Source organism: Pistacia vera, unplaced genomic scaffold (genome assembly GCF_008641045.1).
Source record: "Pistacia vera cultivar Batoury unplaced genomic scaffold, PisVer_v2 Contig218, whole genome shotgun sequence".
Classification (NCBI taxonomy): Eukaryota; Viridiplantae; Streptophyta; class Magnoliopsida; order Sapindales; family Anacardiaceae; genus Pistacia; species Pistacia vera.
This window is the reverse complement of record NW_022196022.1, coordinates 193,387-210,019: the sequence shown is the minus strand read 5'-3', so window position 1 is coordinate 210,019 and position 16,633 is coordinate 193,387. Positions and strand designations below refer to the sequence as shown.

General features: G+C 36.4%; 4 protein-coding genes, 1 long non-coding RNA gene and 1 pseudogene across 6 annotated transcripts; 3 read left to right on the top strand and 3 right to left on the bottom strand.

The window, feature by feature from the left end:
- The first annotated feature begins 1,193 nt into the window (after window positions 1-1,193).
- Window positions 1,194-4,849, top strand: LOC116130238 (probable phytol kinase 3, chloroplastic). The gene is made up of 7 exons (XM_031415983.1): window positions 1,194-1,589; window positions 2,415-2,482; window positions 2,558-2,689; window positions 3,158-3,273; window positions 3,422-3,536; window positions 3,623-3,851; window positions 4,593-4,849. Exons 1-6 carry the CDS (start codon window positions 1,236-1,238, stop codon window positions 3,798-3,800), a joined length of 963 nt encoding a protein of 320 aa, XP_031271843.1. The 5' UTR covers window positions 1,194-1,235; the 3' UTR covers window positions 3,801-3,851; window positions 4,593-4,849.
- On the bottom strand, window positions 4,329-5,314 carry LOC116130239. Its single transcript, XR_004128017.1, has 2 exons — window positions 4,845-5,314; window positions 4,329-4,674 (listed from the first exon to the last, which is right to left on the bottom strand). It is a non-coding gene; the product is annotated as an uncharacterized LOC116130239 (long non-coding RNA).
- A 1,090-nt stretch (window positions 5,315-6,404) lies between these two features.
- LOC116130157 lies at window positions 6,405-7,637 on the top strand (annotated as a pseudogene).
- Window positions 7,638-8,149: 512 nt separating this feature from the next.
- LOC116130227 lies at window positions 8,150-13,888 on the bottom strand. Of its 2 annotated transcripts, none has more exons than XM_031415968.1 (2): window positions 13,110-13,888; window positions 8,150-8,512 (listed from the first exon to the last, which is right to left on the bottom strand). In XM_031415968.1, exons 1-2 carry the CDS (start codon window positions 13,845-13,847, stop codon window positions 8,501-8,503), a joined length of 750 nt encoding a protein of 249 aa, XP_031271828.1. In that variant the 5' UTR covers window positions 13,848-13,888; the 3' UTR covers window positions 8,150-8,500. The 2 variants fall into 2 exon arrangements, with proteins under 2 accessions (XP_031271828.1, XP_031271827.1); XM_031415967.1 differs by lacking the exon at window positions 8,150-8,512 and adding an exon at window positions 12,638-12,697.
- Window positions 10,419-11,915, top strand: LOC116130228 (SAGA-associated factor 11-like). The gene is made up of 4 exons (XM_031415969.1): window positions 10,419-10,536; window positions 10,661-10,725; window positions 11,198-11,509; window positions 11,615-11,915. Exons 2-4 carry the CDS (start codon window positions 10,684-10,686, stop codon window positions 11,792-11,794), a joined length of 534 nt encoding a protein of 177 aa, XP_031271829.1. The 5' UTR covers window positions 10,419-10,536; window positions 10,661-10,683; the 3' UTR covers window positions 11,795-11,915.
- Window positions 13,889-14,966: 1,078 nt separating the features above from the next.
- LOC116130256 (BAG family molecular chaperone regulator 4-like) lies at window positions 14,967-16,633 on the bottom strand. The gene is made up of 3 exons (XM_031416001.1): window positions 16,252-16,633; window positions 16,007-16,153; window positions 14,967-15,366 (listed from the first exon to the last, which is right to left on the bottom strand). Exons 1-3 carry the CDS (start codon window positions 16,531-16,533, stop codon window positions 15,169-15,171), a joined length of 627 nt encoding a protein of 208 aa, XP_031271861.1. The 5' UTR covers window positions 16,534-16,633; the 3' UTR covers window positions 14,967-15,168.

The window sequence follows — 16,633 nt, the reverse complement described above, 5'->3', positions numbered from 1 at the left end:
ATAACCTGATTTTTAATAAAAATATAATTTTTAATAGAAATTGAAGATAAGAGTTTAAGTGACTAATTTCCAAGTTAATGAAGGTAATTACCATCTATTTGTATTTTAGGGTTGTAAGTAATATTAACTTTATAATAAAATTTGTGCAAACTAGACTGACAAGAATGTCTTTTAACCATTAAAGCTAACATAAGAATTTTAATAATGGGTGGAAAAATGTAGATTCGCCAAACTTTGAGTTGAGAAAATGTCATTCAGCCTATTAAAATATGTGACTCTCTATTATTTAATTGTAAAATAAAAATTATTTCTTATATTCAAATAAATAAATATACTATATAATCCAATTCTAACCAATAAATAAATATACTTCAAAATAGTTTGATTATAGTACTAGATTAATTTTAACCCTCTTATCCTAAGGCCTGAAAAGCAGAAGAGGGCTCATCACTCATCGGTAGCGTTAAAATTATCACATCTCATAACCCAATTCTGTTATGACTTATGTGTTTAATTTGATACTATAGTTGAATCTTGGCTAAGTATTGTGTTTGAGTCTGGAGACTATAATTTGAATATCAGTTATATATTGTGTATTTGTGTTATTGGTTAATTGAATACTTTACATTTGAAATGTTATGTTGATTTTAACCAGGTAGTCCATAAAAGTGTTAAAACTAAGATTGATATTGCCGTATTTTTCAAAACGTATTATTGACAATGCACCGTATTAAACCCGTACCGTATTTTTTTCGTATCCGAATTTTATGGCCCAATTTTTATAAACGTATTTTTTACCATTTACCATATTATACCCGTATAATTTTCGTACCCTTTTTTTGCCGTATCCGTATTTACTAACTAGGCCTAGAAATATCCGACCTATTGTCATCTCTACACAACAACCCATGGTCATGACCTCCAAATAAATTATGGACAAAAGTACTACTTTTGTATTTAGTGAAGAATTGAACCTGGGATTGTAGGGACGATATTTTTGTATATTTACAAAATTTGAATATAAATTTTGATTTCATATGTATAATATGGTATATTTGTATTAGAAAATCTGATTGGTTGGAAGCATTAAAGCTTGTTAGAGGGTGATGCATAGTAGAGTCTCTCCCAATCTCCCAAGTTCCCAACAAACAAAGTCACAAGAAAAATGACAGTGAATCTGGGTCTAATCAAATTCATTTAAAAAACAAAAAACAAAAACAAAAAAAAAAAAAAAAATGGCTCTTACTTTAATTGTCTTCTCCCCACCAAAATCCATCTCCATCTTCTCCCTATTTGAGCCTCCATACCCAATCATCTCTCCTCTCTTTAAATTCTCCTCTTCCTCTTGTTCTTCTTCTTCTCTATCTCTTACTTCTATTAGTTCTTTTACTTCTTCTTCCTTACCCATCAGGTTCCGCTCACTTCACCTCCGTACATCTCGACGGAATCTTACGTCGCCTCCCTCTGCCATGCTTCTTCCGCAGAACCCTCTCCTCTCCGACGTTTGCGCCTCCGTTCTTAGTGCAGGTATCGCCCTGTCTTTACTTCGTCTCTGGGAAGAAACCGCCAAACGCCAACTCTGCGACCAGGTGAAATAGCAAGTTGTAAGAATTTTAATTTTAAGGATTTGATTTTTTTTGAGATCTTAATATTACGTGTTAGTTCAAGCTTTAATGGCGGAAATTTGAAGTATAATGTAATCTATACTAGTGAAAGTTGAGTCGTCATTTTGCTGAGTTAGGATACTGCTTAGCTGGCTCCTCGATATTTTGTTTCTTCTTTAATAGAAAAAATGGCATAATTATTACTAATTACTAGTCAGAAGTCAATAAAATTCTGGTTACTCAATTCGGCAGTAACTCTTTGTAGCAGAACTAAACAGTTAGTTAATTTTTTTTCTTATATTTCAGTTAATTTTTTTTTCTTTTTTTGAAGAAATATAAGAAACAATTGTTAATTTTGTTTTTTAAGAGGCCTCAGAACTTATTATGTGTTTCTGCAAGTTGGGTTTGCATTTTATTTTATTAATTGGTAGAATTTCAGTATAAAAGAAGGCCGATAGGCGCTAGCCTAAGCTATTAATACTATGAAACTCGGAGAATTTGATGAGATAAGTGTTTCTGGGCTTGTTATTTTTTGTTTAAGTGTGAAACCAGTTAAATTTGCATGTGATACAATTCTTAGAAGCAACAGTCTTATTTGTACTTGAAGCATAATCTCTCTGTTAAATTCAGATATATATATTGTCTCTGTAGATAACGATTTGTTCATAGCTTAAATCAATCTATTAAAATGGGGTCGACAAGGATATTACTTTTGTTACACTTCATGTTCTTAGAACACTAGTCAATTAAGCATGTTTTTTGTTTTGTTCATCAACTGGGATTTCTTATCCTTCATTTTTTCTTGTTTAGTATTTGAATAGGAAGCTTGTGCATATTAGTATCGGGCTAGCTTTCATGCTTTGCTGGCCAATGTTCAGGTAATCTCACGACTAAGAAGCTTTACATAGTACTCCATATCTGCCTGATGAAACAGCTGTTGCTTCTCATTGCAGTTCTGGGCCTCAGGGAGCAATTTTAGCAAGTCTTACTCCAGGCGTCAATATAATTCGGATGCTTCTTGTGGGTTCTGGAATGTGGAAAGATGAAGCCACCGTGAAGTCAATGAGCAGATATGGAGACCACAGGTTACAACTTGGGATACTATATTTTTGGTTCAGGATGCAAATATGAAGAATATTTGAATCATATAAGTTCACTTGTTGCATCCATTGGTCTTGCTCCCACATAGGGAATTTGCTTTGCTTTGAACTAACATAGCTGGGTTGAGCTAGACCTAGCCATCCATCTACCTAATATGTTGATTTAAAGTTAATTGTTCTGGTCGTCAGAAAAGAGTGTATGTTATGGCTCTAGTTACTTACTGGCTTGTCATTCGAATAATGATATCAATCGTGGGGATGATTTATACTATTAGTTAGCCACTGTTTGGAAGGAAAAGGGCAGGTCTAAGCAGAGACTTAAAATAAGAATTTTTTTTTTTGGTTTATTTTTTTTATTTTACTTTTCATTGTTTCATTTCTTTTGGTCATCATTGATTATTTAAGTCTTTATATGATTTCTCAGTTTGTCCTTAAGCTTGTTCCGTGCATCAGGGAACTTCTCAAGGGACCACTGTACTATGCTATAACAGTTACTTTGGCTTGTGCGGTCTATTGGAGGACTTCCCCAAATGCAATTGCAGCAATATGTAATCTCTGTGCTGGAGATGGTAACGAAACTATACCCTTCTATTCCATTTACATCCTTTAACTAGGTTCCGTTCAATATTTTAATATCTTCATGAATGAAACCTTCTACTGGTGTTCTTGCAATCGGATAATTTTCATGTGAAATTTATATCACTTGCTCTGTTTCAGGCATGGCAGATGTTGTGGGAAGGCGGCTTGGCAGACAGAAACTTCCTTACAACCGAAACAAATCTGTAGCCGGTAGCATTGCTATGGCATCAGCTGGTTTTTTAGCTTCTATTGGGTAAATTTCACCTGTTTCTATTGATGTAGTGAGTTGAGTCTCTGCGCAATTTAGTGCTTTGTTTGTGACAAGTAATCTTGCTGCAGGTACATGTACTATTTCGCATTATTTGGATATCTTCAGTGTAGTTGGGACTTGGTTTTCAGTTTCTTGGTTGTGTCTCTTGCCTCAGCCTTGGCGGAATCACTCCCAATAAGTACTCAGTTAGATGACAACCTTACCATAACTCTAACATCTATATTGGTGGGCAGTCTTGTTTTTTGACGTTAGGACAAGCAGCTACACGTGGGGAATTGTAGTAGCATTAAAACAAAGGTCTGGATATCTTTTATAATTTTGCTTATTGCAGAGGTTGATGTTGTATGCTTTCTGTGTTGTAAGTTGTAATATTTTCTACATTTGAGTAAAATTAAGCAAATGATATCACCAATGTTATAGAATATCTTAAAATACTGAAAATTTGTGGATTCGAAGGGTCAAATACTCAAATTACCACACCATGTTGATATTTTCTAGAGCATGTCAATTAACTCTCTGATTGTGGAAGTTTCGAAGAAGGAATGTATGCCACTCTCTACTGGAATTAGTCATGTATGCATATTATAAATGGTAGATTAAAGATGTTTTGTGTCTGGTGCAGCATAATCTTAAATTACTTTTCAATTTTGTAACTCTTTTTTCTCTACGCTAAGTCACCCTGTCCTCCATGGATGAGACATTAAATTTCTTCTTCCTATACAAACTGAATACTCCATGTCTATGAACCATAAACAGAATCGTGATTCAAAGATAGGGGAAGAAACACAATTTTATTATTCATGATACAGCGAAAAAGAACAAAAATGGGAAAATACTAACCAAAACAGCACAAAATTATGAATTTTCTACAAACCCATTAAGATAGAGACTTGCAGCCACAAATATTGAGTTCATTCTTTGAGCTATCAGAGTAGAAAGAAGACAACTGCTATCTCATTTCACACTCTTACCAATCATGCTTTGATATTCCATCTACCATATGGGAAATTTTCTGCTAATTTGGTTACTTCAATTCAGGCGTTCTCCTCTTGCAGCATCATCAGTCATCACCAATAACTCTTCTTGGTTTCCTTAGCCATAAAAAAAAGTGGCAATTTCTCTGCTCATGAATAGAGTCAGAATGGTGTAAATGAAAATCTCTACTGCGTTTGAGAAAAGGAAGTGCTACAAGTATAACAAGGAAAAGAGCAAAGGAAAGTACAAGAACAAGCATCAGGGTTTCACCATGCAACCCATACGCCCTGTCGCGCACAATCAAAAGAAACTCACCATCGTCATTACCAGGACAGAGGGCTGGTGCGACTACTGCTGATGATGAAGATGATGATAATAATAATCTCCTTGGAGCTTCCCATATTTCTGTTTCTGTCATCTAATGTTTCTTCATATTCTTTTGATTGAGTGTGGAGCTTCCTTATATATATATATATATAAAATAATAATAATAATTTATGTGAAAGGCGAGAGTCCATTGCATATACACGGAAACTGTGTTTTTGTTTTATGTTAAAGGGTGTTTCAGAAGGTCAAGAAGTTTTTATTCTAGATGTGATTTATATGAAAACAATTTAAGCTTTTGTTGTTTCTCTTTGGGTTGGGGTGGCCATTAGCTGGACCCCTTTACTCTTCTTCTTTAAGGCCATACCTAATGGTCCCCGTGATTTCTAGGGTTTCATTTACAGGTCCACTGTCACTGAGATAAATATAATTACAAGAAAACAAAAACAAACAAATCCTTACAGTTTCTCAAATTAAAATTTTACCCCCGAAAGTAAATAATTCATGGGGTAATTTTATAATTTTAAAAACTAGAAGGAGTTATTGATATTTTGAGGTAAAAAACAGTTTAGGTGGACCATTTTGTATCGCCGAAAGCGTCGAAAGATGGAAGAAAATTGAAGAGGAGGTAGAGGTAGAGCCGTAGAGGTAGTGGGCTTTATCATCTCATCAAGAGTAATCTATCAACGCTGATGTCGGGATATCATGGAACGACCAGTGTGTTTTTGATATTCAATCAAGATAAAGTTTGATTTGACTGTAGAGAGCTGGTCAAGGACCAGTCCAGTAGGCCTGAGCCCGTTTGGGACTGGTCTTTTTGGGTTCAGCCACTCAAGGACCTGAGACCTATGAGTAATTCTAAGACTGAATCGATCTTGGATTGGTTTTATAGGCCAAGATCGGTCCTATGGGCTTGGAATTTTTTTTTATTTTAAGGCGAAACGAAATTTGTTTAAGGGTTTTTAGTATTTTTTTGAGGTAAAATTTATAAATTTTTTAGGGCCTGAAATTTTTTTAATAAATTTATAAAATTTTCTTTTAACACCTATAATTTTGTTTATTTCAAATTTATAAAGTTTTAATAATTATACAAGGGACTAACATAAAATATGTAAAAAAATTTGTGCTCAGACCTTTTAATCACTATATTTATGTTTATTTTAAAATTTATAAAGGGTTTTAGTAATTACATAAGAGATTAAAACGAAAATATGAAAAAAAGTTGGGCCCAGCCCGGCCTTGGACGAGGGAGGGCCTGGCCTCCTAGGACCGAGTTTTTGGGTGGGTTTTTAGGCCCTATCCCAAATCCACCTCTATCTCATACGGTGCCGTATCTTTAATAAGCTGCAACTACACGTAAATAGTAAATGTCTCAAAATAAAAGAAAAGAAAATCATATTCCCACCAATAAATCAAAGAGTATAATAAACTTTTCTTACGTGGCAAGCTACAGTAGATATGAGAAAATCTAGTGACCAGCTCACCACACTGAATCCTCCCCGAACAATCACCAAAGACTGAACTGAATCAAACTAAACACCCTCTGCCGTTCTCCGCCTTCCAGATTTTCAGGTACGCTCTCGCCTCTCTCGATTTATAATAAATTAATCGCGATTTCGTTTAATTGATGATCGCCGATTTCGATTTGTTTTTTGATATTGCTTATGCTTTGCCGCCATGATTACTCGAGCAGAAATCTTTTGGACGAGCTGATCCATGTCTGTCCGAACGAGGAGACTATGTCTTCTAACGCTCAGGTTTGTGATACAACTTATTCATCTGTTTGTAGATTGCTCGAAAAGATCGATTTTGTTTATGTTCTTAACTTCTCGTTTGACTGTTTGAGGAGAAGGAAGAATAAGATGTATCTAGTGATAGTTTTGTGTCTTCTTGTTTTTCTTATTTTAGGATTATGCAAGATTCTTAAATAAGAGTCTTCGGAAAGACATTAATGTAATTGTATCTGATTCGCTTCAAATTCGGACTTAATAAATAAAAAAAAAAAAAAAATGGTTGCGAACTACTATCAACTTCGTGGCAGGTGTTTTTTAAATCTGTACCATTGAAGAAAATGAGGATTTCTGAATCCTAGAAAATCTTTAAATATTCTCTTGGATGCAAACTTAAAGGTTTTTATTCAGATTTCAGAATGGAGTTCTTGCTAGCATATGCAAGAAGTTAATTGGTTTTGTTGTGGTGCTGTGTTTGCAGCTTTCATCTCATTTCTTTGGGGATCTTCTAGATTCGATATCGTTGATGTTGCATCTGAGTGTCACCGATAGCAAGGTTGGGCTTGATGTAATTTGGAGGAAGAAGAGCAGAATGGAGGTTGTCAGCACAAGCTCGTGCTAGGGTTGCGGATTCTAGTAATAGTGGTGAAACAAATACAAGTATGTTGTTGATATATTTGGGCAATCTCACCCTCCTGTACCAATGAATATTTGATTGCATGAATTGTGGGCGTTCATCATGGCGGAAGGTTTGCTCCTCATTTAGAGAAGTCATGGAAAGGTGATCATAGTATTCAAATCTCAGTTTTGATAGATGTAATTCTCTGGTGAGATTCATTTTACAATTCATTGAAATACTTTGCATTTGTACTCTACTGTAGGGTCGAAAGGCTCGTCAAAAGTGACAAGTAGCACAGCTGCACAGACACCGCACGCAGGAAGCCCTGGTTCCACATTCTCTTATACCAATTCCACCAACATGAATCGGTTATCAAATGGAGCCCCTGGTGTTGCAGGTGAGGATTATTCAAATGGCTCATTTGAAGAGCTGTGAGACAAGGAAGAGCAGAAGGGCTACTAACTACTTGAAGGTCTAGGCAAGCAACCAACAATGCAGCGGGTTTGTGAATTTCATGCCTAAGGAAATTTGGGGATATGAACATGGGTTCTGGTTCAGAACATATCAGATTATTCTGTTTCATAAGTAGTTTGAACTTAGGACTCAACTGGGAGATGAATGATATAGAAGTTACCAATTATCAAAATTTTCTCATATGTTTATGTCGGCGTATTATAATTTGAGATCCAACAGGATATTGCCATCAGATTGTGTTTCGTTTATTAACTGAATATTTACCCAGAAAATTAAGAAAAAAAATGCAGGTTCCTGGACACCATCCGCTCACCACAATGGTTGATTCTTTACATGAAACAGGGCAATTGTGATTAAACAGTACTTGATATGATAAATCATATTTTCTGTTGAATGCATCACAGAAATCATAAATTGTCTCTTCTATATAACATCCAGCTTTGTCAACAATAACAAATAGCAGTAGTCTTCTGTGCAATGAGATTATCAAGCTTTGTCAATCCATCAATGGAGTTTCTCCAGAAGTTATCAACAATAACAAATAGCAATAGTCTCTTCTGCGATGAAATAATTTCTCTTGCTATGCACATTAACAGGATTCCAAACTATTAACAATAACAAATAGCAACAGGCTATGACTTCAGTCTGTCAATAGAATCCTTCCAATAAGGATAAACGTATTCAACGAAAAAACGATAAACAATAATGCTCACATCTTTCTATTCAAATCAAAACTATCCACGGGTAAAACATTTTAAGAAATGACTGGAAATAGTTGAATGATGAAAAGATCCATTCCCAGGTCAGCTGCTTCTCCTTCGTCATCAAAGAGCATCCTAAAACAGAAAAAGAAAACAATATTCAAAACTTCCATAATAAAATGAAAAAAAAAAACACCATCAAAACCACATAACAGAAACCATCATTACACAAGGAACTCCCATTAACAATTGAGGAAATCACCTATTTTCTATAATACATAAACATCATCATTTAACCCTGGTCAGCATATAATTAAGAACCCTGCTGGAGGTTGGCCCCTGATATACATAGCCTATGGGAAGGCCGAACGGAAACGACAGATTGGTACCCAAAAGGTTTCAAAACGACAAACAAGTATCTTTCGTTAGTGAAAAGACTAGAATGCCCTTTGAGAAATATTAGTCTATTTTTTTAACTACTTTTAGATCCCTTAAGTTTATTAATTCCATCAAATACCCCCAGAAAAAAAGTTTAAAAATTAACAAAACACCCTCACCCACCCATACTTGCCAGATTCCGACGGCCACCGCTGGTGGTAGCCGGAATCTGTCACAACGGTCTACGCCACCACTGTAAATGTCTGGTAATTCACAGATTTGGCCTTTTTTGGCCAGATCCACCATGGATCTAGCCGGAAAAAGCCAGATCTGACATGAAAAGGCCAAATCTGGTTGGAAACTGACGGCCAAAAAAGGCCAGATTGGTGAATTACCGGCCATTTCCAGTGGTGGCATAGACCGTTGTGATAGATTCCGACTACCACCAGCGGTGGCCGTCAGAATCTGGCAAGTATAGGTGGGTAGGGGTATTTTTGTTAATTTTTAAACTTTTTTCTGGGGGTATTTGATGGAATTAATAAACTTAAGGGGCCTAAAAGTAATTAAAAAAATAGACTAATATTTCTCAAAGGGCATTCTAGTTTTCTCACTAATGGAAGGTACCTGTTTGTTGTTTTGAAACTTTTTGGGTACCACTCTGTTGTTTCACCAAACCTTGGGTAGGTGGAAGGCGTTTTCCCCGGGAACTAATACTCCAAAAGAATTGAAATTTGAGTGTTTACCAATTACCACCCACTTGTTTCTTCCACAGTGTTTTAATATAATTAACAGTATGTAAACAAGATGAGCCACAATGTTAAACCCTTTACATTGGGAGCAAGCTTTTACAGGGTCACTTTTCACATTCCNGATAGCTCAATCATAGAGTAATCTATCAACGTTGATGGTCGGGATATCATGGAACGACACGTCTTTTTCATGATTCAATCAAGATAAAGTGTGATTTGACTGCAGAGAGCCGGTCAAGGACCAGTCCCAAACAGGCCCAGGCGTGGCCATTTAGCACTGGTTCCAATGGGACCAGTCATTCATGGGTTTGGTTTGGGATCAACCACTCATAGTCTGGGATCGATCCAAACCCATGAATAATTTTAGGACCCGAATCGGTCTCTAGTACTGGTCCTATAGGCCCAGGACTGATTCTATGGGTCTAAAAAATTTTTTTTCTCCTCTAATTTTTTTATAATTTAGGGATAAAACGAAATTTTGTTGAGGATTTTTAATATTTTTTAAGGTGTGGAATTTTTTTTTAATAAATTTTAATAAATTTTCTTTTAATCCTTATAATTTATAATTTATGTTTATTTTAAAATTTATCGAAGGTTTTAGTAATTATATAAAAAATTAAAACAAAAATATATAAAAAAAATTTAGGCCCAGACCCGGGCCTCGGAAGAAGGCCCATAAAGAAACTGGGCCCTCCTCTTTAGGCCTGGTCTCAAAGTACCAATCCTCTCAAGGGACTGGGGTTTTAGGCTAGATTTTTAACCTGTCCAAATGCCCACCTCTACTCATACGGTGCCTACGCCACTACACTTAAATAAGTAAATGTCTCAAAATAAAATGAAAAGAAAAATCATATTCCCACCAATAAAATCAAAGAGTATAATAAACTTTTCTTACGTGGCAAGCTACAGTTAGATATGAGAAAATCTAGTGACCAGCTCACCACACTGAATCCTCCCCGAACAATCAACCAAGAACTGAAACTGAATCAAACTAAACAACCCTCTGCCGTTCTTCGCCTTCCAGATTTTCAGGTACGCTCTCGCCTCTCTCGATTTATAAATAAATTAATCGCGATTATCGTTTAATTGATGATCGCCGATTTCGATTTGTTTTTTGATATTGCTTATGCTTTGCCGCCATGAATTACTCGAGCAGAAATCTTTTGGACGAGCTGATCCATGTCTGTGCCGAACGAGGAGACTATGTCTTCTAACGCTCAGGTTTGTGATACAAACTTATTCATCTGTTGTAGATTGCTCGAAAAGATCGATTTTGTTTATGTTCTTAACTTCTCGTTTGACTGTTTGAGGAGAAAAGGAAGAATAAGATGTATCTAGTGATAGTTTTGTGTCTTCTTGTTTTTCTTATTTTAGGATTATGCAAGATTCTTAAGATAGAGAGTCTTCGGAAAGACATTAATGTAATTGTATCTGATTCGCTTCAAATTCGGACTTAAATAAATAAAAAAAAAAAAAAAAAATGGTTGCGAACTACTATCAACTTCTGTGGCAGGTTGGTTTTAAATCTGTACTGCATTAGAAGAAAATGAGGATTTCTGAATCCTAGAAAATCTTTAAATATTCTCTTTGGATGCAAACTTGAAAGGTTATTTTATTCAGATTTCAGAATGGAGTTTCTTGCTAGCATATGAGCAAGAAGTTAATTGGTTTTGTTGTGGTGCTGTGTTTGCAGCTTTCATCTCATTTCTTTGGGGATCTTCTAGATTCGATAATCGTTGATGTTGCATCTGAGTGTCACCGGATAGCAAGGTTGGGGCTTGATTGTAATTTGGAGGAAGAAGAGCAGGAATTGAGGTTGTCAGCACAAGCTCGTGCTAGGGTTGCTGATTCTAGTAATAGTGGTGAAACAAATAGCAAGTATGTTGTTGATATATTTGGGCAATCTCACCCTCCTGTAGCCAATGAAATATTTGATTGCATGAATTGTGGGCGTTCCATCATGGCAGGAAGGTTTGCTCCTCATTTAGAGAAGTGCATGGGAAAGGTGATCATAGTATTCAAAGTCTCAGTTTTGATAGATGTAATTCTCTGGTGAGATTCATGTTACAATGTCATGTGAAATAAACTTTGCATTTGTACTCTACTGTAGGGTCGAAAGGCTCGTCAAAAGGTGACAAGAAGTAGCACAGCTGCACAGAACCGGCAGTCACGAGGAAGCCCTGGTTCCACATTCTCTTATACCAATTCCACCAACATGAATCGGTTATCAAATGGAGCGCCTGGTGTTGCAGGTGAGGATTATTCAAATGGCTCATTTGAAGAGCTGTGAGACACAAGGAAGAGCAGAGAAGGGCTAACTAACTACTTGAAGGTCTAGGCAAGCAACACAAGCAATGCAGCTGGCTGTTGAATATTCATGCCTTAAGGAAATTGTTGGGGATGATGAACATGATGTTGGCTGTTCAGAACATATCAGCTTATTCTGTTTCAATATGTAGTTTGAACTTAGGACTCAACTGGGACGATGAATGAATATAGAAGTTACCAATTATCAAAAGTTTTCTCATATGTTTATGTCGGCGTATTATAATTTGAGATCCAACAGGATATTGCCATCAGATTGTTGTTTCATTCTATTAACTGAAATATTTACCCAGAAAATTAAGAAAAAAAATGCAGGTTCCTGGACAGCATCCAGCTCTACCACAATGGTGTGATTCTTTACATGAAACAGGGCAATTGTGATTAAACAGATACTTGATAAATCATTTTTTCTGTTGAATGCATCACAGTAAATCATAAATTGCCTCTTCTATATAACATCGAACTTTGTCAACAATAACAAATAGCAGTAGTCTTCTGTGCAATGAGATTATCAAGCTTTGTCAATCCATCAATGGAGTTTCTCCAGAAGTTATCAACAATAACAAATAGCAATAGTCTCTTCTGCAATGAAATAATTTCTCTTGCTATACAAATTAACAGGATTCCAAACTATTAACAATAACAAATAGCAATAGGCTATGACTTCAGTTTGTCAATAGAATCCTTCCAATAAGGATAAACGTATTCAACGAAAAAACGATAAACAAGAATGCTCACATCTTTCTATTCAAATCAAAACTATCCACGGGCAAAACATTTTAAGAAATGACTGGAAATAGTTGACAGCTGAATGATGAAAAGATCCATTCCCAGGTCAGCTGCTTCTCCTTCGTCATCAAAGAGCATCCTAAAACAGAAAAAGAAAACAATATTCAGAACTTCCATAATAAAATGAAAAAAAAAAACACCATCAAAACCACATGACAGAAATCATCATTACACAAGGGACTCCCATTAACAATTGAGGAAATCACCTATTTTCTATAATACATAAACATCATCATTTAACCCTGGTCAGCATATAATTAAGAACCCTGCTGGAAGTTGGCCCCTGATACACATAGCCTATGGGAAGCTTTTAATATAATTAACAGTATGTAAACAAGATGAGCCACAATGTTAAACCCTTTACATTGGGAGCAAGCTTTTACAGGGTCACTTTTCACATTCCCAATAAATCTAATTTATTTTCCAGTTAACAATGTATTATGAAAACTTAATTTTAAAATTAACAGATAGAGAAACATAAATATACTAACCTCGTAAGGGCAATCAGCTTGTCGATGACCGGCCTCCCCACAACCGTAACACTTACCTCTAAATTTGAAACTCCAACTACTCGACCCAGAAATCGACTTAACTTCATCACGGTCACGTGCTCTGAAAAACTCCTTACAACTCCCTGTAGCTCTCACAATATCCCTCACATTATTCATACTCAAACCCTTCTCATCGCTGTCAATGTTCAAGATCATCCCAAAAATCGAATCCTCCCACGAGTCCGGCAAACTATTCATTAAGAAAACCGCTTCCAGTTCATCAGGAATGTCAACTCCCTCCAACTTCAACTCCATAGCCAACTCACTCATCTTCAAAACATGTTCGTGCGCCGACGTGTCGTCCGACATCTTGTGGGTGACATAGCGTCTAAGCGCAGTCATGCGTCTTGACATAGAGGGTTTCGTGAAAAACGACGTTAGAGCATCGAGCAAAGACTTGGCAGTCGAGTGACGGTGGTACGACATGTAGAGCCCTTCGCTGAGAGCGCCGAGGATAATGTGGCGAGCGGTATAATCATCGTCGACAAATTTCTGATGGGCTTCCGGGTGGGTTTGTTTTTCGGGTATTGGTTGAGTTAGAACGTATTTGACTTCGTTATCCTCCAATACGAAGTCGACTTGGGACCTCCAAATGCGGAAGTTTTTGCCGTAGTCGAGACGGTGTCTCGTTTTGAGTTCTGGGTATACTAATTCTGAGAGAGATAAATCTTTCACCATTGAAATTACAAAGAGAGACAGACACAGAAGGGTTTATGACTTTATGTTGATTCTTGTAATTTTTATTATATATTTATAGGGTTTTAATGTTTTATATAATTCAGAAATCTCCCAGGCTATGTTTGGGAACCAGGATAAAAGTTTACCCTCCCATTCTCCAAGTAATCCCAATAAGAGTGGGGATAAGGAATGTCGGAGCGGGATGCGGCGACATGGGATTCTTTCTCCCACGTCGGGAAAAACTTTTTTTTATCAAAATAATCTCATAAATAATATTATCAAAATATTTTGAATACTTAATTTAATTTATTATCTAAAATAATAAATATTTAATTTAAAATATTAAATTATATATAATATTTTTAATATAAATATTCTTCTTCAGTCTCAGCTTTCCGGTGACCAGTCTCTCCACAACATATTCCGCAACTTTTACTCCCTCCAACTCCAACTTTATAGCCAACGAACCCATCTTCAAAACATGTTATTGCGCCGACTTGTCGTCCGACATCTTCTGGTCTGCGTAGCGTCTGAGTCAAAGCCATGCGTTTCGACATGGAGGGCTTCATGAAATACGAGGTTAGAGCATCTAACAAAGACTTGGTCATCTCGTGATGGTCGTAGGAGATGAAGAGGGAATGATGTGGCGGGCAGTGAAATCGTCACTGGGGAACTTCTGGTGGGCTTCCGGGTCGGCTTGTTTATCGGTAACGGTCGGGTTAGGACGTATTTGACATCGTTGTTGACGAGGAAGAAGTTGAGTTTGGAGTTTGGACTTCCAAATGCAGAAGTTGGTGGAGGCGGTGACGTTGAGCCAGAACGTCGTTCCGAGTTCTGGGTATGCAAGTTGCGAGAGACTTAGATCTTTCTCCATTGTTACTCCTACGCTATTGGATTTGGGATTCTTGAAAGATACGCAGAAATGGTCTTCGTTAAAGCAGAGCACCCAGATTTTACAGTTCCCAATTTGAGTTAATATGGCAATGAACTTTGATTAAAAGTAAAAGTTGTAAAATTAAATTTTGATTCAAGATTTAGTTTTCTATTAATACATTATGGTCAAGAGCTATGAAAAAATCGCAGAGATACATAACACAACACCAACAACACATCAAAAAGGAAAGCAAGGCATCTCAACTCTGTACAACATCATAGCAGTTAAAAAGGTTTGATCTTCATCTCTAACCTATCAAAAACTTAAAATTAAACAGCCTTTTCAGTGATTAAGAGCAGCAAACAAAGCCCTCATAGTAACAGGGTCCAGGTATATTGATATTAGAATATATACTTTTGCTTCCTTTGCAAATATATACAGACCTCATCAGTCAAACGATTCCCAATCCTGAGTTATTTTTGTGGAAGGTTGTAATGGGGCTGGAGCGCTTAAGCATCCGACTCCTGACTCGAACGTCTCCCATTTGGTGGTCACTGATACTGCATTGCCACTATTGCTAAAGGGATTAGAGTTTCTTGCCTTGAGACTGTCTACTGTGTCCACAAAACTCTGCACTCGGCGAACCTGTACATCAAAATTTTACAACATTTAACAGACCGTATATTCAAATTTTCAACTTGATGACAGTGGTGTTAAAAGTCTGGGGATTTATTGATAAAACTCTGTATTTTTTTTCGTTACTGAATTGATAGAAAGGGCCATTGCAGAGGTCCACATGCGACATGATAAGACAACCCTTTCCAGGGAATTCATTAATATTTTTGCTGTGCCTAAAGTGCCTGAAGACAAGAAAACGTATAGGCATATAGCAATTATTGCTCAGCTTTCTTTCTTCTGTAGAAAGCCACACCAAATTTACTATCAGCAAGCTCAATTATTTGTATAAAAATTGGAACAACGCTATCAGAGAAAGACTTCTTTGGTGTTGTTCAATGTCCTTGCCTAAACCAGTTACATCTTTGGATCAATCAATTTATGTACAGTGGACAGACGAGACCCATGTTAGGTTTTCTAACTTTTAATTATATCAAATAAACAGCTTTCACTTTCCAGAATTTATATGTTAGTTAAAGTAGTATAGATCACTTCAACTTTTGGCACATGGAGCAGGCATCTTTGTGATGACTCAACTGCATTCTTCCCAAGGAAGAAAAAAGGAAATATTAAGGATTTTCAAGAAGGTTGACAGGAAATTTCAGCTCACCTCAATCCTCCTCTGAACTTTCGCTTCTCCATTTGCCTCAATTGAGTCCAGTTTAAGCAGCTGCGCCATAAGTAACTCCGTTAAGACGAGGAAGTCCTTGTCTGCAACCTTGGCGCCACCACGAACAGTTGCCTCTAAAGCAACAACCTAAAAGGATAATATTAAAAAAAAAAAAAAAAGACTAATTAGTTTCGATGATGCTACATGAACATAAGGTTTTGTCTCATAAATTAATGGAAGCCAACCTTCTCTGAGAGTTTATCAACCTCCATTCTGACTTTGGCAACATCTTCATAAGCTTTAAGTATACCATGATTTCTATTCATCTCCTCAAGCTTCCTCTCCTTGCTAGCTGGGTCCTCGAACAAAATTACCTTTGACATATCTTTTACACCTACCATGTGTAAACATTCTTCATCGTCTTTTTCTTTACCTTTAAACAACAATCTCTGCTCCTTTGGCTCCAGACCAGTCTCTTGGCCAAGAACCCTTTTCAAATCCCCTTCCATTGAACCAAATATACCCATTGAACATCAATTTCAAAATGTCTAATAATTCAAATGCTGTAGCCTATGCCTATCCCACCAATTAAGTACTTAAATTCTTCATATCATTTTTCTTTAAGAA

Bases quoted from the DNA above. Each gene is read 5' to 3' on its own strand.
- LOC116130238 (XM_031415983.1), top strand. From the start codon at position 1,236: ATGGCTCTTACTTTAATTGTCTTCTCCCCACCAAAATCCATCTCCATC. The intron at 1,590-2,414 runs GTGAAATAGCAA...TTTCTTGTTTAG, and splicing joins AACGCCAACTCTGCGACCAG to TATTTGAATAGGAAGCTTGT. The intron at 3,537-3,622 runs GTAAATTTCACC...ATCTTGCTGCAG, and splicing joins GGTTTTTTAGCTTCTATTGG to GTACATGTACTATTTCGCAT.
- LOC116130228 (XM_031415969.1), top strand. From the start codon at position 10,684: ATGTCTGTGCCGAACGAGGAGACTATGTCTTCTAACGCTCAG. The intron at 10,726-11,197 runs GTTTGTGATACA...CTGTGTTTGCAG, and splicing joins CTATGTCTTCTAACGCTCAG to CTTTCATCTCATTTCTTTGG. The intron at 11,510-11,614 runs GTGATCATAGTA...ACTCTACTGTAG, and splicing joins TAGAGAAGTGCATGGGAAAG to GGTCGAAAGGCTCGTCAAAA.
- LOC116130227 (XM_031415968.1), bottom strand. From the start codon at position 13,847: ATGGTGAAAGATTTATCTCTCTCAGAATTAGTATACCCAGAACTCAAA.
- LOC116130256 (XM_031416001.1), bottom strand. From the start codon at position 16,533: ATGGGTATATTTGGTTCAATGGAAGGGGATTTGAAAAGGGTTCTTGGC. The intron at 16,154-16,251 runs GTTGGCTTCCAT...TTATCCTTTTAG, and splicing joins TTGATAAACTCTCAGAGAAG to GTTGTTGCTTTAGAGGCAAC. The intron at 15,367-16,006 runs GTGAGCTGAAAT...TTTGATGTACAG, and splicing joins AAGTTCAGAGGAGGATTGAG to GTTCGCCGAGTGCAGAGTTT.